This window comes from Octopus sinensis, linkage group LG23 (genome assembly GCF_006345805.1).
Source record: "Octopus sinensis linkage group LG23, ASM634580v1, whole genome shotgun sequence".
Classification (NCBI taxonomy): Eukaryota; Metazoa; Mollusca; class Cephalopoda; order Octopoda; family Octopodidae; genus Octopus; species Octopus sinensis.
Window position 1 is genome coordinate 22,261,354 of NC_043019.1, and position 23,669 is coordinate 22,285,022.

The following is a 23,669-nucleotide window of genomic DNA, read 5'->3' on the forward strand; positions in this document are numbered from 1 at the left end:
ATCGCATGTTAACTTGATACAAGGCAAAGGGGACAGTAACACATGCATATATACATACATACCTACATACTGGTGATAACAGAGGACTGAGATATGTGGCGCATTGCTGTACTCAAGAAGATCTGCTCATCACAACTGAATTGATATCCTAAAACCAAGGTGCCATGTAAAAAACATTGATGTTGGTGCCTGTGCCACATGAAAAGTAATGGTGATGGTGCCACTGGGTGATGGTGCATCATAAATGGCACCTAGTACACTCTGTAAAGTGAGTGGCATTAGAAAGGGCATCCAGCCTTAGAAACCAAGCCAAAATAGACCAAGGACCTGGGGCAGCCACTGGCCTTGCCTGTTCCTCTCAAGCCATCCAACTCATGCCGGCATTAAATGATGATGATGATGATAATCTATAGTGCTATATGAAAGTGCATGTGCAGTGCTATGTAAAAACACCTGTGTAGTGCCATGCCAAAGTGCCCATGCAGTGCCCCTGTAACAGCATCTGTGCAGTACCACATAAAAGTGCCCATGCAGTGCCCCTGTAACAGCGTCTGTGCAGTACCACATAAAAGTGCCTGTGCAGTGCCCCTGTAACAGCATCTGTGCAGTACCACATAAAAGTGCCTGTGCAGTGCCCCTGTAACAGCATCTGTGCAGTACCACATAAAAGTGCCCATGCAGTGCCCCTGTAACAGCATCTGTGCAGTACCACATAAAAGTGCCCATGCAGTGCCCCTGTAACAGCATCTGTGCAGTACCACATAAAAGTGCCCATGCAGTGCCCCTGTAACAGCATCTGTGCAGTACCACATAAAAGTGCCCATGCAGTGCCCCTGTAACAGCATCTGTGCAGTACCACATAAAAGTGCCTGTGCAGTGCCCCTGTAACAGCATCTGTGCAGTACCACATAAAAGTGCCCATGCAGTGCCCCTGTAACAGCATCTGTGCAGTACCACATAAAAGTGCCCATGCAGTGCCCCTGTAACAGCATCTGTGCAGTACCACATAAAAGTGCCCATGCAGTGCCCCTGTAACAGCATCTGTGCAGTACCACATAAAAGTGCCCATGCAGTGCCCCTGTAACAGCATCTGTGCAGTACCACATAAAAGTGCCCATGCAGTGCCCCTGTAACAGCATCTGTGCAGTACCACATAAAAGTGCCTGTGCAGTGCCCCTGTAACAGCATCTGTGCAGTACCACATAAAAGTGCCTGTGCAGTGCCCCTGTAACAGCATCTGTGCAGTACCACATAAAAGTGCCTGTGCAGTGCCCCTGTAACAGCATCTGTGCAGTACCACATAAAAGTGCCTGTGCAGTGCCCCTGTAACAGCGTCTGTGCAGTACCACATAAAAGTGCCTGTGCAGTTCAACCAGCATGGACAACGGACGGACGTTAAATAATGATATATATGCTTTTACAGCAAGACACCTGTTCCTCTTCTACCTTACTTTATTACTTGAGTCTTTCAACACCTGACATAAAGCTGCCCCACCTCACCTCTCTACTAAACCCTACTCTATTGAATGGTTTCTTTTTTTTTTTTTCTAAGTCTGTTGAGTTACTTGGTAATCTCACTAGTGGTAGTGTCATAAAGAAAGCACCCAGTACACACTGTAAAGTGGTTGGTACTAGGAAGAGCACCAAGACATAGAGAGCTTGGCAATACAGATATTGGAGCTTGACACAGTCCTCTGGCTTCTTAAATCCTGTCAACCCATTGAACTCATGAAAAACAGATGTTACATGGTGGTGATGATGATGATGATGTCTGCGTATACTCTTACTCTTTTACTTGTTTCAGTCATTTGACTGCGGCCATGCTGGAGCACCGCCTTTAATCGAGCAACTCGACCGCGGGACTTATTCTTTTTGTAAGCCCAGTACTTATTCTATCGGTCTCTTTTGCCGAACCGCCAAGTAACGGAGATGTAAACACACCAGCATCGGTTGTCAAGCAATGCTAGGGGGGACAAACACAGATACACAAACACACACACGCATATATATATATATATATATATATATATACATATATACGACGGGCTTCTTTTCAGTTTCCATCTACCAAATCTACTCACAAGGCTTTGGTTGGCCCGAGGCTATAGTAGAAGACACTTGCCCAAGGTGCTACGCAGTGGGACTGAACCCAGAACCATGTGGTTGGTAAACAAGCTACTTACCACACAGCCATTCCTGTGCCTATATATGTATATGTTTATGCTTATGTATATTTTATGAATATATGTATTTGTTTGTATGTGTGTGTTTATATATGTATGTGTATGTATATATGTGTGTGTGTGTGCATAGACACACACATAATAGGTGGAAGAATAGATATATCAATGGCATAAACAAGCTGGTTGGCAGACTGAGAGACAAACAGACAGACATAATAGATGAATGGACAGGCTGTTGGATAGAACAGTAACGAGCTAGATTGATTGATTAACATGGAGAAGCACACTAATTGACATATGCATATATAAATAAATACATAATGGTGTGTGTATTTCTATACGAAAATAGGTGAACGGGCTGATAGAAATAGATTTTCTCTAACAATGTCAAAACGGTTGTTTTTCTGCACCTCAGGTATCCACCTCAGGTCTCATATATCTTTCTATAGTTTCCTTCTTCTTTTCTATCATTTAGTCATTCTTTTATCCATTATTATTATCATTATTATTATTATTATTATTGTTTGGTTTGCATAAAAATCTCTCAGCCTTCCACTCCTATTCAGTTGTTCTGTACTGAAAAAAATGAAGCAACTGGTTTTGTTTTTGTCTTCAAATTCTTTGTGTGTGTGTCTGTGTGTGTGTGTGTGTATTTCGTCAGAGAATATCCTTCCAGTGAGCACTTTAAAGAAAGAAGAGTTCTTAGAATTATCATTGCCATCAGCCAGGCGGTGCTGGTAACGGCCACGTTTGGCATGTAAGAGAACCATCCGAAAGTGGCTGTTGCCAGCCTCGTCTGGCCCCCGTGCTGGTGGCACGTAAAAAGCACCATCCAATCGTGGCCGTTTGCCAGCCTTGCCTGGTACCTGTGCAGGTGGCATGTAAAAAGCACCCACTACACTCACGGAGTGGTTGGCGTTAGGAAGGGCATCCAGCTGTAGAAACACTGCCAGATCTGACTGGGCCTGGCGCAGCCTCCTGGCTTCCCAGACCCCAGTTGAACCGTCCAACCCATGCTAGCATGAAAAACGGACGTTAAACGATGATGATGATGATCATCATCATCATCGTTGTCGTCACCAGTTAACATCCATTTTCCATGCTGACATGGGTTGGGTGGTTCAACAGGGTGCTGGTGAGCCGGAGTACTATGCAAAGCTACAACATTTTGCTTTAGCATGATTTCTGTGGCTGGATGCCTTTTCTGATGCCAACCACTTTACAAAATGTACTGGGTGGGCTTTATGTAGCACCAGCTTCAGTGAGGTCGCCAAATAACTCACAAAACAAGACCTCTCAACTGAGTGGTGTGTGTGTGTGCATGTAGTACTGAGGGTGCAATCCTGAAAGGATGAATGGCAAAATAGATCTCTGTAGGATTTGAACTCAGAATATAAAAAGCTAAAACAAATACTACATGGCATTTTGTTAGATGCTTCATATCTATTCTACCAATCTGCTGCCTGCTGTTAGTTCAATTTTTAGTAGGACTATTCCATTTCAGAACTATGTTGTGAGTTAAAATTCCACCGAGGTTGACTTAGCCTTTTATCCTTTTGGGGTTGATGAACCAAGTATGAGTCAAGCACTGGGGTTGACGTTATAGACTTGTCTCCTCCCACAAAATTTCAGGCCATGTGCCTATAGTAGAAAGGATTCTTATTTTGGTTTGGCTCAGGTTTGGTCTTATTCCTGGTAGGATTTATGTGAGTAGTTTTCAGCTGTCTTTCAAGTGCTTAGAACCCTCCTGATAATCCTTGCTGTCCCTAAGAGAAACTTTCTGTAAGAGCTCTACTGGGCATTCTATTTCACTCTTCTTTAGCCATTTGTCTATTATTATTAATTGAGCTGGCACAATCATTAGCATGCTGGGCAACATGCTTAGCTGCATTTTGTCCATCTTTACGTTTTGAGTTCAAATTCTGCCAAGGTTGGATTTGCCTTTCATCCTTTCAGCTTTCATAAATCAAGGATCAGCTGAGTACCAGGGTCAATGTAATTGACTTACCCCCTCCCACCAAATTTCAGGCATTGTGCCTTTTGTAGAAAGGGTTATTATTATTGTTATTATTATTATTATTATTATTATTATTATTGTTATTATTATTATTATTATTATTATCATTATTATTCAGTAGTTTTATTTTTATAGCGTGCTTTCACTTCACTGCCGAGTGCAGCTCTGTGTGCCTTGGGTATGTGCTGTGGTTTGCTGTGATACTCTTATTATTATTATTATTATTATTATTATTATTATTATTATTATTATTATCATTATTATTATCATTATTATTATCATTATTATTATTATCATTTTTATTATCATTATTATCAATTTTATTATTATTATCATCATTATCATTATTATTATTATTATTATTATTTTTATTATTATCATCATCATCATCATTATTATTATTATTATTATCATTTTTATTATTATCATCATTATTATTATTATTATCATTTTTATTATTATCATCATTATCATTATTATTATTATTATCATTTTTATTATTATTATCATCATTATCATTATTATTATTATTATTATTATTTTTATCATCATCATCATCATCATTATTATCATTATTATTATTATTATTATTATTATTTACCTTTGGTTTATCCAAAGCATTTTCATAACTTTGTTCTAAACATCCATGCTTGTTTTCAGATTTTTAGTTGGCCTTCATTTCGTATGTTCTGAGCACTAATAAAACTTTCCTTTCATAACTCCCAAAGTTATTCTGATGGTTGAAATAAATCATGAATGTGTATCGTGGATGCCAGGCACATATTCCCCTTGCATTCATGCATCATGTATGCGATGTTTACCACATGTGATACACAGGACAGGCGAAGAGTTAAATACTAGTCAAGCACAGAGATCAATGCAATCAATTATTTCCTTCCCCTTAAAACTGCTGGCCTTGTGCCAAGATCTGAATCTTATTATTGTTATTATCATTGTTATTATTATTATTATTATTATTAGGTTCATTCCATTGATTCTGTTCCATTCCTGTATGAAACTGATATTGGCCTTGCGCCCAGATAAAAAGAAATCATTATTAGCCACACATTTATGAATCTACCGCAACAGTTATACGGAGTCTTGCACTTCAAGAAAGATGGCCTTTGATTAAAAATTTATAAACAAAATCTAACACTATAAGTGTCAGTTTGAGATTTTTTAGCTAACCCTTCTTCATTCTGTGTGATTTATTTATTTTTTAAATTTCTTTTTTTTTGAAATTTTTAAAAATTATTTTTTATTATTTTATTCTTTTTATTTTTATTTTTAGAGTGTTTAATTCATCTTCTTTACAAACACATGGACGTATGATTGTGCTATGTATGTGTGTTTAAACTCAGTTATATACATGTGATTATAAACGTACAGTTTAACACCCATGTGCTTTACACACATACACACAAGTAAATATGCAGGTGAACACAAGTAGGCTTAATGAGTCTATTTTTACCTGGAGTACAAATAAACAAAAGGAATGATGTAATAGTTTAACACACACACACACACTCTCAAACAAACACATATACATACATACACATGATGTATGCATGTCAAAATGTGTATATATGTATGTGTGTGTGTGTGTATATATATATATATATATATATATATATATACACACACACATACACATATGTGAGTGTGTGTGTGTGCATGTGTGTATTTATATAAAGGGTGATGCTTTGTATCTAGTGCAGTAGCACTTGCAACTCTTTTGCTCACAGCTCTCTGCTGTTGGCTAACTGATATGGGGGAATCAAGAAGCAGCCTAGTGTGTGTGTGTCTTTCTGTGTCAGGTTTTGTAGCATTCCCGATTTAAGATAGTAAGGTGTGATTTAAAGAGGATTTGGCTGCTATTTCTAGCAAACCAAGAGTGCATGTCAAGATCCTCTCATTGTCTTGTTTTTCTTTTCTCTAGTTTCACTTACTAGTATTGGAGATGATTTTCCTCAGTTTGAAGACATTATCGACACAACATTTCAGTAGGTGTTTTCCCCAGTTGTTTTCTGGTGATATTATTTACTAATCCAGCACAGGGATTGAACCTGGAATCTTTATTTTAACATCTAACCTATTGTTCCTTTGGAAAGATGCTTAGCAGCCACTCACATGGAGAGATGACCTGATTTCTCACTTGCACTATGCTTACGCTCATTGGTTTAGGGTTCCTAGATAATGATAAAGCATATATATATATTTACATATATATATATATATATATATATATATATATATATATATATATATATGTATAATAATTATTATTTGAGGGAATAAAATCCAAACTTACAAGGAAAAGAATTCAATTTAGAAATACTAAATCAAATTTCACAAAATATAACATATATATAATTTTATTGTTATTTTAATTATAACTCTTCTATTATATGTAATTTTCTAGATGGTGTAATTTAATTATTCATTTTGAATTGATAAAAGATGTTTTTTTTCTAATTTTATATATATATATATATATTATATTAAATTAGAGATAAAACCACTATTAGGCAAATCATGCAATGAAAAACTTAAGCCAATACATAAGATTAATTAATTTATATTATTTTAAATATATATCAAAATTATTAAAAAGAGATAATTAGTATAACACTACGATCGTTTCATGGCTGTCCAATTCTTAAAATTTCGAGTTACAGTCATTCTTCAGGTGATTTAAATATCTAAAATATAATCAGAAATATTTAAACAATATTTTTAAGATATAAATAATATATATAATATAATAATTTTACTTATAATAAACTCTATTATCAAACTAGAGACATAGAACTTAACAATTATGATTATATCCAAATCGACTATAATGTTAAATATTAATTTTAATTTATAAGGTAGGAAACCCGCCCATAATCTAATATCAATATTAGTCTATATCTAATTACATAAATATTTAAAATGACTAATATATATAAATTATCAATGAAAATATATAAATGTATATAAATATTATAATTAAGATCTAAAATAATCTCTATAAATAATTGTATATGCACATATAATAAAAACCTAATAAATTTAATTTTTCATATTTAAATATGAAATAGCTAATTTCAAAATACAAATAAACTAACTTAAACGAACTTTCAGAAATCTTATGTAAAAAACTTTTAGAAATAATCAATTCGTAGTAATATAGTATCGAATAAATACTATAAGTACTATAAATATAATTATGAATGGGAATAATTATTGAATATAAATTTAAAGAAATAACTAAGTTATGCTATTAAATTAGACATGGCCTGGACCAATCTTTAGTCGAAACATATCTAAATTTATCAAAGTTTATCTAATTTAATTATAAATTTAAAACTACAATTAATACTATTAAAACATGTATATACAAAGCCTAACTTTATACACCTCGTATGCTTGCTATCAAATAATAAATCTATCGCTAAGAAGTATCTTACGAATAAACTTAAATTTAATATCTAATAATATAGAAAATTACGATAATTAGATCATTACATAAACAACGATATTTACATAAGGAGAATATTATTACTCCAAAGGCTTATACAATATTAAAATTTACAATTTGAAGATCTTAAATAAATACATACTTAACTTAGCAAGGTTTAATCAATGAACTAAAATTTTGAATCAGAAAACGTCTTTTACAGCGTTTATAAGAATACTTGTGGAATTACGTTATTAGACACTCTCTTATACCTCACATACTTGACTTGTAGAAGATCCAGATGTAACAACTAGAGGGAGAGAGAGAGAGTTGAATCAGTACTGGGTTGGTACCTATTTACAGCTGAGTAGATGAGGCAATGTGAAATGAAGTGCCTTGCTCAAGAATACAATGCACTTCCTAGTTTAAGAACTGAACTTATGACCTTATGAGCCCAACTCTCAAACCACTAGGCCACACCCCTTCACATCTGAAGGCACAATAGCATTATTTTAAGGTAGATATAACATTTATTGTCCTACACTTCTGTATGGGTTCTTAACTACCATTGAATACGAGAATCAACTTTTAATATCTATTTCCTAAAATTTACTTAGAATTTTTAATATTTGATAAGATGGACATCATCACCATCATCATCGTTTAACGTCCACTTTCCATGCTAGCATGGGTTTGACGATTTGACTGAGGGCTGGCGAACCAGATGGCTGCATCAGGCTCAAGTCTTGATCTGGCAGAGTTTCTACAGCTGGATGCCCTCTGTAGGTTGAAGGAGGACAATGTGGAAAAGGCGCTTGCCCTGGTGGTCAGGGCAACCATGGTTTTGTAGTGTCTCCCTCTTTTGGGGAATTATTGTCATAATTTTATATTGTTACTGTTTTATTTTTCACATGCCTTTTATGTAACCGCACATTGTACTGTACTGTCCCCATTATTTTTCGTGAACCCTTAGTGGTAAATAAAGAAAATATGTTATAATTATTATTATCATAATAATTTTATTATCAGAATTTTACCTTTCATCTTCCTGGTGTCAGTAGAATAAAATACTAAGTAACATTGTCAGAAGAGGGAGGACAAATGTTTGTGAACCTGTTGATTGGTCACACCTGTGATTAGAAGGGTTCCAGCCTTGACCACCTCATCTGTTTTATCCAGCAGTGATTTGCACAAGATATGTATAGGTGTAGTATGACTAAATAGTTAAGAAGTTTGCTTTGTAACCACAAGGTCCCAGTTATTTCAACAGGTGGTGGGGGTTTGATTTAATTGCCTAAACACCCTCTCCAAAATATGTATCCTTGTGCTAAGGAATAATTATCTGCATCATCATCATCATCATCATCATTTAGCGTCCGTTTTCCATGCTAGCATGGGTTGGACGGTTCAACTGGGGTCTGTGAAGCCAGAAGGCTGCATCAGGCCCAGTCTGATCTGGCAGTGTTTCTACGGCTGGATGCCCTTCCTAATGCCAACCACTCTGCGAGTGTAGTGGGTGCTTTTTATGTGCCACCCGCACAGGTGCCAGGCAGAGCTGGCAAACGGCCACGAACGAATGCCATGGGATGAAGGGGTTAAGGTATGAAAGAAGGGGGTTAGAACAAAACAGGGCGCAGCTGCATGGCTACCCACTTTACAGGAGAGATGGCTGGAGAGTTTGGGGGACATGGATGGAGAAAAATTTTCTTCATTTTTTTTCTGTTTTTCATTTATCTTTTTATATTGATTGTGGCCATGCTGGGGCATCCCCTTGAAAAGTTTAATTGAACAAATTGGCCCTAGTACATATTTTTTTTAAAGTCTGGTACTTATGCTATCAGTCTCTTTTGCTGGACTGCTAAGTTACAGGGACATAGACAGCTGTGGCTGTGTGGTGAGAAGCATGGAACCTTGGGCAAGTGTCTTCTACTATAGTTTTGGGCCTACCAAAGCCTTGTGAGTGGATTTGGTAGACAGAAAGTTAAAGAAGCCTATTGCATATATATATATATATATATATATATATCCATGTGTATGTCTTTGTGTTTGTCCCCCACTGCTGATTGATGACTAGTGTCAGTGTGTTTATGTCCCAGTAACCTAGCAGTCTGGCAAAAAGAGACCATTAAAATAAGTATCAGGCTTAACAAAGAAAAAAAAAATTAGTATTGGGATTGATTCATTGAACTAAAAGTTCTTCAAGGCCGTGCTACAGCATGGCCACTGTCTAATGACTGAAACAAGTAAAAGATAAAAAAATAACAGAATCCAACATGCAATGGAGGTGGAGATGCAAACACACACGCACACACACACACACACCACACACACACACACACACACACACATACACACACACACAACACACATACACACACACACACACACACATACACACACACACACACACACACACACGCACGATGTGCTTTCACACAGTTTTCTTCTTCCAAATCCACTCACAACGTACTGATTGACCCAGAGCTCTAATAGAAGACACTTACTCAAGGTGCTGCACAGTGGGACTGAACCCAAAACCCCCTGGTGCCAAAGCAAGCTTCTTAACCACACAACCGTGTCTATGTTTCTTCAGTTTCCTTCATGCTTTGTATTTTTTTCTTTATATATTTATTCATTTGCTTTTCTCTTTCTAATTTCAGTTTATTTATCTGGAGCAATGAAACCATCAACATCTGGTCTCATCTTCTTGGCTGTCTCATATTTGTGGTTCTGCTGATGTATGATAATGTCTATGCCATTCCAAAGATATCCGGTTCCTTTATGGATCACATCATCTGTAGTATATCTCTCATATGTTTTCAGGTGCGTATTAAAACTGTTACACATTAATTCCCCTTCCTCATGACCAGTAGTGGTGGTGGCAGTGGTATAATAGTGGTGGTGATGTTAGTGGTTGTGTTGGTGGTAGTAGTAGTGTAGCCTTCCCCAAGCAATCTCTGATCCTACAAGTCTTTGATCAAAGGTATTTCTATCTTTTTATTCTTTTACTTGTTTCAGTCATTTGACTGTCGCCATGCTGTCCTTGAGGGGTTTTAGTTGAAGAAATTGACCCCAGGACTTATTTTTTAAAGCCTACCACTTATTCTATAGCCACACAAGCAGAAGAGCCCAGTCATGGCTGTCAGACAATTTCTGTGACCACATCACCCCTAACATTTGGCCACCTAACTCCCCTGACTGCAACCCCCTTGATTATTATGTGTGGGGTGCAGTTGAGTGAGAGACCAACAGAACTCCTTGTAACACTAAATATGAACTGAAAGCAAGGATTATGGCAGCCTCACCAACTTAAACAAGGAGACCATCCAGAAGAGTCGCAGGAAATTCCGAAGTTGTCTGGAGGCTGTGGTTGAAGCCAATGGCGATTTTATTGAATAAATTTACTCTTCAGTATTTTAAGATATTTTTTATGTAATTTTGCTAACTGTATCTGTTAAAATGAGATATCAGTGTTATTTTCATTTTCGGGTAATTTAGATGACAATTTATTCATGGCACCCTGTATATATGACGGATTTCTTTCAGTTTCCGTCTACCAAATTCACTCACAAGGCTATGGTCGGCCTGAGGCTATAGTAGAAGAGATTAGCCCAAGGTGCCATACAGTGGGTCTGAACCAAGAACCATGTGGTTTGGAAGGAAGCTTCTTACCACACAGCCATACCTGACCGTTTTCTTTTTCATCTGGTTGTATGGTTAAGAAGTTCACTTTCTATCTGTGTGGTTGTGGTTTCAATCCCACTGGATGTCAACTTGGAGAATTGTAATCTGCTGGCATGGGTGTTTTTTTACAAGGTGCTAGCACAGCTGCTTTGTTTGTGGTGCCAGCACGGGGGCTTTTTTAAGACCACAGGGTGTAATTTGAGGGATATGTAGATACTACTTTTAGCAAGTCACACCTTTACTGTTGTGGTGTTAGCTATGACCAGTTCTGTTTGGGCAGGCCAATGCTACAGTTTCAATCCCACTGTACAGCGGTTTGGATGAGAGTCTTGTACCATAGTGTCAGGTTATTCAATAAACCAATGCTTTGTGACTGGTAAATCACTGTACAGCATTTTGAATATCCTACTGTAGTCTTGTATTGACCAATGCTCTGTGAGTAAAGTTTGGTACGAAAGAAACTGCAGAAGCCTGTGAGAGGGACTGTTCCTAATCTTTGGTTGTAGATTTGGATTTAATCCCCTCATCTGGTCCTCAGGATCTTCTAGTGGACTCCACTGTTTTGCAAGCATTCAAGTCAGGACATTGGTCTCAGAAAGAAAATGTTCACCCTTTTTTCCCCCTCTCCAAGTCTTAGAGCCCTCCAGAGTAAGGCTACTGCCACTACCCTTCCTCCCCAACTCCCTGACTTGATCATTAAAAGAAACATAACAAAAAAAAATTCCAAACTGTATTTATTCTTTTACCCTTGTTTCAGTCATTGGTCTATGGCCATGTTGGGGGCCCCTGCTTTGAAGGGCTTTTATTCAGCCAAATTGATCCCAGTACTTATTTGAAGCTTGGTGTTTATTTTGTCTGTCTTTTTTGTCAAAGCTCTTAGATACAAGGATGTAAACTATTTTACATCAGTTGCTAAATGGTGAGAACACACACACACATTCGACAAGCTTCCACCAGTTTCCTTTTTTCAGATTCACTCTCAAGGCATTAGTCAGCTTGTAGCTATCGTAGAAAACCCTTTCTTGAAGTGCTGTGTAATGGGACTGAACCTGAAACTTCATTCTTATGAAGCAAAATTCATTTTCACACTACCATGCCTGTGCCTAAAAAAAATCACTCTATTCTGATGCTGAGAATTGAACTCAGGCCACTAGATGACATGGGATGCATTTATTTAACTGTCTTGCTTAAAATTTAGAAATTAAAAAGCAATTGGTTCCCTTTTTGAAAATGGTCAGTAGTTTGTGTTGATTGAGATTCAAATAGGCTGATGATTATAAAATTAATAAGCTTAATTATTGCTGAGGCTAATCAACGTTTCCAACTAACTGGATTATAGATTTAGGTCTGTCATGAACTCTAGGATTCATGAGACCAGAGCTTAACCTGGATTCTATGACATAAGTTACTGTGATTATAATACTCTGCTTCATCCTACTCAGTAGGATGCTAGTCTGTCACATGGTTAACTTGCCAGCTGTTGCAAGAATTCATCTCTGAGTGGACTGGAACAATGGGAAATGAAATTCCTTGTTAAATGGCTCAAGAACACAATGTACTGCCTATTCCAGGAATTGAACCTATGGCATTACAATTGTGAGCCAAACATTCTCAGCACTGGGCCACATGACTATTATCGACATTGGTGGTCCATTGTAGAGTCAACTTCTCAGCTATTGTCAAGTGAACTTCTTAGTAGAGTCAACTTCTCAGCTGAGTGAACTGGATCAACATGAAATAAAATATTTCACTCAAGCACACAACACACTGCCTAGTCTAGGAATTGAAACCATGATCTTATGGTCTTACTGAGGATTAGACTTAAATCTGTCATGAGCCCTAGGACTCAGAAGACTAGAGCTTGACCTGGTTTCCATAGCAAATAAGTGACTGAGATTACAACTTTCTCCCTCTCCCCCTGGACAGGATGCCAGTCTGTCGCAGAGTTAACTTACCAGCTATTACTGGAACTCATTTACAGCTGAGTGGACTGAGGCGATGTGAAATGATGTGTTTTTGCTCAAGTACACAAAAACTGCCTGGTTCAGGAATCAAAATAAAATCTTACATTCATGGGTGCAGCACCCTAACTTTCAAACACACATTATTGATATAACAAATAATGACATGGGAATGTCTTCAGGGACGCCTTCTGAGTGAAGAACATATAGTTAAGTGAGAATTAACATACTTAGAGTATGTTAAGAGAGAACATCCCCTTTGCCTTGTCACCCACTGCTATCAATTATTTGAATTGGTTAAAACGATTGCTTCTGTAATGAAAAGATAAGTCATTAGACATGAGAGTTCTTGTCAAGAAATCTAAAGAAGACAACTTCGAAATCCTCAAACTGGAGAGAGAGTCAACTTTAATGTCTGTAACAGAGGAATCCACTGAAGTGATTAAAAAATAAATAGGAGGACCTGTAGTGGGGGAGTTAAAATGAGTTTTATTTCGCAAGTACAGTGATAACTCTAAGCATGTTTCTGTATTATTTAGACCGCTTCAGCAAAGCAAAGTCTAACTGATAGATGCTAGATCTTAGATTGACCTGGAAAGAATATTTAGGATTTCGAGTACAAAAAAACAAAACAAAAAAAAAATGAAATAAATAAAACACAAAAAAATATACACTTACTGATTAATGTGATGTAAATAATAGAATATCTACTCCTGACTGAGAATAAAGTCAAAAACTAGGCTGTGGATAGTGGTGGCAGTCGTGGTGGTGGGTTATTATTTAGTGGATTAGCACCAAGATATGTGCTGTCAATAATAGGAAGGTGTCTAATTTAGTGGACTAGTACCTAGATATGTGTTATGTCATAAACAGGGAGGTGTATAATTTAGTGGATTAGCATCAAGGGGGCTATCTGTGCCATAGACAGGATGTGTTTATAACTTAGTGAATTAATACCTGTGTTTGTTTTCATTCTATAGTTTTGTGGTGGTATATTCCATCCAGCTAGAACAATAATAAAACTTTAATAACTTTCCAGATCTATTTGGACAGGAAAGTGAAGATGGAAAGAGAAGTGCCTATTCTCCTCTTCCAAGTTTGTTTAAAAAGTGGGTGACAGGGACAAAAATGACAAGTGTTTTGCTTCTCACCTTCAGCTGGTACCTGAAGAAAGAGAGAATGACATTTGGGAGAGGCCACTTATCCTTAGTAGCCATGGTGACCCTAGATTTGTGAGGTTTCTTTATTAGCCCTTGTTGGAGGCTCTCCATTGACAAAGGGCTATATCAGTCCTTATTTGAATATGATTTATATTCTTTATCTCAAGTATTATTTCTGTGTAGACGTCCACATTGGCAGAATCATTATAATGTCAAACAAAATGTCTTGTATTTTTTCCATACATTCTGAGTTCAAATCTTATTGATGTCAACATTACCTTTTATTCCAAAGGGATCGATAAAGTAAAATACCATCAAGAACCGAGGTCAAATGTTATTGACTAACCCTTTCCCTCAAAGTTGCTGACCTTGTGCCTAAATTAGGAAGTTATTATTATTGTTATTATTATTATTATTCTATGTTTGACTTTTGCTTTATATTTGTACAAGTTGGCTCCAAGTCTCACCCAGAGACCTCAAGAGACAACAGGTTGGAAGTTCGTGATGCTGTTATGCCTAGTGTGCCATATATTTGTTTTTTTTTTTTGGTGTCTGAATGTCTAAAAAAAAAAAACGAAAATTATGTTTGTTTTAAACCCTGAGATTACATAGAAAGTATTTTGCGTAGGATATGAGCAGTTCCTATGAGCACTATCTTTTGAATTTCTGCCAATTTTGGGTTTCCTGGTATCTGAGTTAGGTAGCAATTAGTCCCTTTCACTATCATTCCCAGGGCACCTATGACAACAGGTATTGTTTTAGTCCTTTAGTCCTTTATTATTATTATTGTTATTATTATTATTATTATTATTATTATATTATTATTATTATTAATGTTAAGGTGGTGAGCCAGCAGAATTGTTAAAATGTCTGGCAAAATGCTTAGGGGCATTTCATCTGCCACTGCATTCTGAGTTCAAGTTCCATCGAGGTTGACTTTGCCTTTCATCCTTTCGGGGTCGATAAATTAAGTACCAGTGAAACACTGGAGTCGCTGTAATCTTTTTCTTTTTGCCAGCCGTAAACTTGAAAATTGAAGACTGACAATGTCATTCCATCAACGTAGGAATGTTCATTGCCCTTGTTCAAATTTTGAATTTTTGAATATCCATAATTTTTAATTTCTATGTACCACTCTTCATTTTGAACTCAACAAAGACAGACAAGCTGTTGGAATATTGTTGAACCAATAAAATATCTGTTGCAATTGCATTGCACTCTTTGTATTGCCTATTTACTTTTGTGAAGAGTGACATCAATCTTTTAAAATATTATTATTATCATTATTATTATTATCATTATTATTATTATTATTATTATTATTATTATTATTATTATTATTATGTATGATGCATTTAATGAGTTTAAGGTAACATCTTTTATGATAACTAATGTTGACAGTATCGAATTGCTTTGTTGGGATCAGGACTTCGTTAGCTTAAAAAATAAAATAAAATATACTCATTATAATAAATGAATTTGATACTATGAATGTGAAGAGTGCTAGGTGTGTGTGTGTGTGTGTGTGTGTGTTGTGTGTGTGTGTGTGTGTGTGTGTGTGTGTGCATGCATGTGCATGTGTGTGTGTGTGTGTGTATGCTTGTGTGTGTGTATGCTTGTGTTTATGTATTGTACTCCAACAAGAAAACAATAAGTCCTAAGTTGTACTCCAATAAAAAGCAAAGAATACTAGGTGTGTGTTGTACTTAAACAGGAAAGTTGAGAATTGAATGAGAAAGTGTGTGTGTGTGTTGTACTCTACTAGTTTAGTGTGTGTTGTACTCCAACAAAAAGCAAACAACACTTGATGTGTTGTACTCCAATGAAAAGCAAAGAGTACTCGGTGTAGATTATTCTCCAACAAAGTCATAAGCATACTAAGTGTGTGTTGTACTGCAACAAAATAAGAAAGTATCAAGTACTATAAAAATTCAGTGTTCTTTGTTGTTTTAATCATTATTTTGTATATTTATTTATTTTTCTCTTTTTTTTTTGTTTCTTCTTCCTCTTCTCTCTGCAGATTTGTATGATTAGTTCTGCTTCATATCATGTCTTTTACTGTCATTCCCCTAAAGCCAACATCCGGTGGTTGGCTATTGACCTGTCTGGAATAATATTTGGTCTGATGGGATGTTACATTCCTGGGGTGCATTATTCATTTTATTGTTTAGTGGTAAGTCATGTTCTCTCTCTCTCTCTCTCTCTGACTATACTTTTTGTGTGTTTGTGTGTGTGTATTTATGTACATATATGTTTGTTTCTTTATTTCTCCTTTTCTTTCTCCTGTGTGACTTATAATTATTCTTGTTAATTCTAACCCCAACTTTATTGCAATGTTCTTGCTTTTTGCTTCTCCCTCCTTTACAGTTGCTGGCCTGTTTAAATTTCTCATCTAATGACCGTCTTCTTTTTGGCCCCATGAGATACAAAGGCTGACTGTTCATGATGCTAACACCAATACTGGAAGTCTCTCTTGTTTCTCCTCACATCATGCTAGACATGACCACTAGATCCCTGTCCACTCTAGTAACAGTCATAGCCGTCTCGTATTAAAATAGTTACTCATTGTTGTATTTGAGCATTTGGAATCATATTCTATTTTACTTTATTTTCTGATTTTTGGCAACTTTAATTGAAAGGGAAAATTAATCATGCTTGCAAATCTACCATCTGCTGGTCAAGCATGGCCCAACTTCTCTTATTCCTCACAGGTACAGATACAACCAGATTGTGACCAACAAAGAGCCAAGCAGTTTTTCTGCAGAAGACAGAATCCCTTCTACTGTAGGTTCTACTGTAGGCATTAAGGGTAGCAATTTTAAAAGTATGTACAATGAAAAGTAGTTCCAGCGGGATTGTGGAGATGCTGGAGTGGAGATGAGACAAGTGGATGTGTGTTGTGTGCAAGCCATAAGATGGAAGGGATCCTCAGTCAAACTCCTCACAGGTAGAAGACAGCAGTTCAAACTCTTCTGTGCAGGCAGTAGTGATGGAAGGAGTGGAGTAGGTATACTGTTAACTGAGAGATGAATAGATAAGGTAACAAAAGTAGTCAGGGTGTGTGATAAGATTATTAAGTTAAGATTAATCATAGGCAACACAATAGTGACATTTATCTAGGCATATTCTCCACAGGATAGACTACTAGAAAAACAGAAGAATCATGTCTGTGAGATTCTTCTGCAGACTGCCTCAATGACAAGTGATGCTGATCTTATTGTAGCTGTTGACTTCAACAGACATATTAGTCTATGGAAGCTATGGTTATGGCATGAGAAATGAGGCAAATGTAAGGCTGCCGGGGTTTTGTGATGCTACTGAGATAACAATTTGCACCACACTCTGTAAGAAACCAACCAACTACCTTATCATTTACCAGGAAATGGGGCAGAATGCTCATTGTGAATATCAGTACCTCTCCCAGTGAAGAATGCACTGTGCAACTTAAGTTAGTGGCTAGTGACTTCTGTGTCAGAGCAGGTGAAAGCATCATGGAGAAGGAAGGTCTGGAGAATCACGACATCATGTCCTACTCTCTCACAGCAATCCCCTTGTCCCCTAGCATGAAGCTGATCCACTCCACCTGCCCCAGGGCTCGTAGTATGGCAAACTGCATGGCAGCTTCAATAGTGCAGGTGACATGCAAAAGTCTCCAATCCACACTGTAATGTGGTTGGCGTTAGGGAGGGCATCCAGCTGTAAAAATCATGCCAAGCACACATTGGACCTCAATGCAGTCCTTGGACACAAACTGTCAAACCGTCCAACCCATGCCAGCATGGAACATGGACGTTAAATGATGATGACGATGATGCTGATGTATGATGTTTTTACTTTCATTTTTCCATGCTAGAATGGGTTGCACAAATATATTATCGAAGCATTATTCTCTAGCTAGAGGCCCTTCTGGTCAAGGAAATTGTTACACGCCTCTGTGCTGTGGGCATGTAACAAACACCATCCGAGCGTGGCCGTTCGCCAGCCTCGTCTGGCACCTGTGTCGGTGGCACATAAGAAAACACCATCCGAGCGTGGCCGTCTGCCAGCCTCGTCTGGCACCTGTGTCGGTGGCACATAAAATCACCCACTACACTCTCGGAGTGGTTGGCGTTAGGAAGGGCATCCAGCTGTAGAAACGCTGCCAGATCTGACTGGCCTGGTGCAACCTTCGGGCTTGCCAGACCCCAGTTGAACCGTCCAACCCATGTTAGCATGGAAAGTGGACGTTAAACGATGATGATGATGATGATGTAAGACCCATATTTCTGGTTGTGGTACTTCATCTTATCGCGATCAGCTACCAGTATGGTACACCATCGTTATGATTTTGTTGTCATCCACCCATAATAAACAACTGATAGACAGACGGAAGTGTATTAACACCCCTTTCATCTTTCTAGAAAAAAATTTGGATTTTTTCAGTTTGAACGGAGTTTTTAACATAATTTCTAGGTAACTAAAAAATTTTAAACTTTGTATACTGGTAGAATGTGTTTATAAAACATCTTTTTCTCTTGGCTTTATTGAGAAAATTCTCTAGTTTGTAAGATATTTGTTTTTCTTTTCTTCAATTTCTGCAATTTCAACCAATCACTGACGTCTATTGAGGAAAAAAACATTCTGTGCCGTATTAATATGTCCCTCGTTTAAGAACCAGATTGGGTTTATTTACATTTCTGAAGAAAAAAAGATACCTTCCCCCCACCCCTAACCCTAACTAACCCTAATCCTAAAAGAGATTGAAATGCAATAGATCGATACTAGGGTCATAATTATGGGTGATAATTTCATATGACACTGCTAGAAAAAACTGCCGTTCAAACTGAAAAGATCCAAAATTTCTATTTTAACAATTTAAATAAATGTCTCTTAAAGGTAAAACAGTCAGTAAATAACGTAAAACAGTCAATAAATAACGTAAAACAATATTAGGTGTGGGTTATTTTTGCTGTGAAAGGAGATATAATGAGATGACATGACCGTCCCAAATAACTGAAAATGTACTGTAAGCAATTCTTCTTTAGTTTGTGCTAACATGCGGTGGTATTTTGGCTTGCTTTCAATATTCTATTATTAGTAATAATTATTTTGCCAAGCAGGTTTATGCTTATCTGGTTCCCTAACCTAATACACTTAGTCTCTCATGCGTAATATGGCCGCATTAAACGCAAGCTAAATGGTACGTTTAAAAAGACAGAAGCGCATCTTGCTGTATGCCAGCAAATACGGTACATATAAATATTCAGTTAGATATTTCTTTAATCAAGAGACAAAACTGGGAAAACCAGCTCGTTGCTAATTAATAATCATAATCAAATGACTAGGCTCTGTGGGAAAATTGTTTTAAATATAAGCAGACTTTGGTGGTGAAAGAGTCGGAAGCCACTGTTGTCAGTTAAGGTGAGACAGTGTCACATGACAACTTGCTGGGGCTGCCTGTTGACAAGTGACGGTCGTTTAGAAAAAGCACGGGCTAAAACTACGCGCCTTCACTAGTCAGTTAAGGTGAGACAGTGTCACGTGATAACTTGCTGGGGCCGCCTGCTGGAGCCTATGCGGCAGGTATTTAAAGGGAAAAATTTGATAAGACAGTCAGTCACCAGCTGACACTTGCTGACGATACATCGAAGAGGCCAGGGAACAGAAGAACGAAGAAGAAAGAAGACATGCACTCAACACCAGAGCTGAAGACACCTCCGAAAGGGGGGGGGGCACCACGTCAAAACGGTAGAGGAGTAGGGGCCGAAACCGGACGTGGTTCCTCCTGATGATGTCTTCAGCTAACTGGATCCTATAAAGGAGCTGTTGTGGTAGCAGACCACGAAACACGGTTGTAATTCCTAATTGATGTAAGGGAGGCAACTATGTTGGTAATAGTGCTAGGTAAGGGAGTTAAATCTGGTTTCTGGAAGAGAAAAACTAAAGAAGAAAATGAATCTTGAATGATCTTTCGTAGAAATCTCAGGAATATTGAACCTTGTTTATGTAAGGACAAAGTTTGTTTAGCCCTAGGTCAGTCCTAATTCAGTCGATCTATGATGAAACTCGTTTCACTTGAGCATATATATATATATATATATATATATATATATATCTATGTATATGTATGTATAGTATGTATATGTGTATATATATATATATATATATATAGTGGCTGTGTGGTAGGTGGCTTGCTTACCAACCACATGGTCTCACATTCAGTCCCACTGTGTGGCACCTTGGGCGAGTGTCTTCCACTATAGCCTCAGGCCGACCAAACCCATGTGAGTGGATTTGGTAGACGGAAACTGGAAGAAGCCCGTTGTATATGTATATATATATGTATATGTATATATGTTTGTATGTCTGTTTGTCCCCTCAGCATCGCTTGACAACTGATGCTGGTGTGTTTACGTCCCCGTAACTTAACGGTTCGGCATAAGAGACCGATACAATAAGTACTAGGCTTACAAAGAATAAGCTCTGGGGTCGATTTGCTCAACTATAAAGGCAGTGCTTCAGCAGCAACAACAATGGGGTAAGGGATGAGGCTGAGGGGAGGGTCATAGTGCTACTAAGAACAATCACACACACACACACAAAAGCGCAGGTGCGTGTGCACATAGGTTCCCCCTTCATAGAAGAACAGAATGGAATAAGTAGAGCAAGAGCACACACATGAAGATGGAGAGTGTCACTGAGGAGGTCACAAATGTGTGGCGAAAGATTTCTGGACAATGGATGTGTGTTAGAACAATAATAAACGAGTGAAAAACAAATACATACTGTGTCTGTTTATTTGGAAAAAAAAATGACCATCCCAAAATACAATATATATATATATATATATTATATCATCATCATCATCATCATTTAGCGTCCGCTTTCCATGCTAGCATGGGTTGGATGGTTCAACTGGGGTCTGTGAAGCCAGAAGGCTGCACCAGGCCCAGTCTGATCTGGCAGTGTTTCTACGGCTAGATGCCCTTCCTAACGCCAACCACTCCGTGAGTGTAATGGGTGCTTTTTAGGTGCCACCCGCACAGGTGCCAGACGGAGCTGGCAAACGGCCACGAACGGATGGTGCTATTACGTGCCACCGGCATGGGGGCCAGGCGAGGCTGGCAACGGACACGAACGGATGGTGCTTTTACGTGCCATATATATATATATATATATATATATGTATGTATGTGTGTGTGTGGAGGCATAATGGCCCAGTTGTTAGGGCAGCAGACTCGCGGTTGTAGGATCGCGGTTTCGATTCCGAGACCGGGCATTGTGAGTGTTTATTGAGCGAAAACACCTAAAACCCAACGAGGCTCTGGCAGGGGGTGGTGGCGATCCCTGCTGTACTCTTTTGCCACTACTTTCTCTCACTCTTTCTTCTGTTGGCCTGTTCGCTTAGCCAGCGGAGTGGTGTCATTTGAAGGCTAAAAAACAATGCAAAGTGCATTGTGACCAGCGTTGAGCAGCAACATCTGATAGCCTGGTTGGTCACGGTGATCACGGTGATATATATATATATATATATCTTATAATTCAATACATATAAGATACGGTAAAAATATTTCTTTACCTTCACCTGTTTAATACAATAAATGAGTTAATTGCATTGCAATTAAAAACATTTATGTATTAAGAATCTGGGTACTTTACCAACAGTATATTGGATAAATGCTATCCTATAGTGGGTTACACCCATAACCCCTATCTTACTTTGTACTATATATATATATACAAATATGAGAGAGAATCCACTATGTGGATGCTCTTATATTTGTGTATTAATAATATTTACTGAATCTCAGTCTTTTATGCGCTAGGCCACTGGTGTTTAAATTGATGTTATTAAATTAATATCCAATTTTTTCACCCTCATTTTGACTATATATATATATATATATACATATGCATATGCACAGAACTCCTTCCAGCTTACTCTGAGAGATGGGATTAACAGGTGGTAGCTGACAAAAAATATAGGAGCTTTTACGAGTGTAATATAAGGCCAAACTAAATGGGTATATATATATATATATATAGTTTTTACACCTAGGATGCCCTTCCTAATTCCTTCCACTTTAAAGAGTGTACTAGGTGCCTGTTTGTGGTACTGGTACTAGTGAGGTTTGCAAGTAACTTACAAGGCGATAATTAATTAAAATAGATATGAAAAACCATAACAAAGTAATTGCTACATGCTATGAATATGTTTTTAAATTTCGTTTTCAATTTTCTTTTTTTCGTTTTTGTTTTGTTTTATTTCAGGAATGGGAAAGAATATATATGATTATTATAGTGATTCTATCAGTGATAATTTTATCGATTCAACTGAAGCCGAAACGGTTGAACAACTCTTTGACTTTCACCATGTCTCGAGTACTGATGTACAGTTGTTTAGCTATCTATGGCATCATCCCTGCAGCACACTGGATATACTTGAATGGAGGATGGGAGAATAAAGTTGTCCAGGTTTGTTTGTTTGTTTACTCTCTTTTACTCTTTTACTTGTTTCAGTCATGTGACTGTGGCCATGCTGGAACACCGCCTTTAGTCGAGCAAATCGACCCCAGGACTTATTCCTTGTAAGCCTAGTACTTATTTTATCGGTCTCTTTTTTGCCGAACCGCTAAGTTACGGGGACGTAAACACACCAGCATCGGTTGTCAAGTGATGTTAGGAGTACAAACACAGACACACAAACACGCACACACACATATATATATACATATATACGACGGGCTTCTTTCAGTTTCCGTCTACCAAATCCACTCACAAGGCTTTGGTCGGCCTGAGGCTATAGTAGAAGACACTTACCCAAGATGCCATGCAGTGGGACTGAACCCAGAACCATGTAGTTGGTAAGCAAGCTACTTACCACACAGCCACTCCTACGCCTATTTGTTTGTTTGTTTATTTTTTGTTTTCTATCATCCCGTGCCGGTGGCACATAAAAACCACCCACTACACTCTTGGAGTGGTTGGCGTTAGGAAGAGCATCCTGCTGCAGAAACTCTGCCAAATCAAGATTGGAGCCTGGTGCAGCCATCTGGTTTGCTAGCCCTCAGTCAAAATCATCCAACCTATGCTAGCATGGAAAGCGGACGTTAAACGATGATGATGATGATGATTGTCATGTTAACATCTACTTTTTCATGCTTGCATGGTTCAGTTGGAACTTGTTGAGGCAGGTTTTCCACAGTTGGGTGTCCATCTTGTCTTCAACGTTCCCCTTGT

At 37.7% G+C, this 23,669-nt stretch overlaps 1 protein-coding gene across 2 annotated transcripts in view; it reads left to right on the forward strand.

The window, feature by feature from the left end:
• Positions 1 to 23,669, forward strand: part of LOC115223632 (progestin and adipoQ receptor family member 3-like) — a 31,768-nt gene that overhangs the window by 3,237 nt on the left and 4,862 nt on the right. For both annotated transcript variants that reach the window (XM_036512337.1, XM_029794301.2), the window contains 3 exons: positions 10,306 to 10,468; positions 16,471 to 16,623; positions 22,701 to 22,904. In XM_036512337.1, the coding sequence (XP_036368230.1) occupies positions 10,306 to 10,468; positions 16,471 to 16,623; positions 22,701 to 22,904 (520 nt within the window). The remainder of the gene's footprint in view (positions 1 to 10,305; positions 10,469 to 16,470; positions 16,624 to 22,700; positions 22,905 to 23,669) is intronic.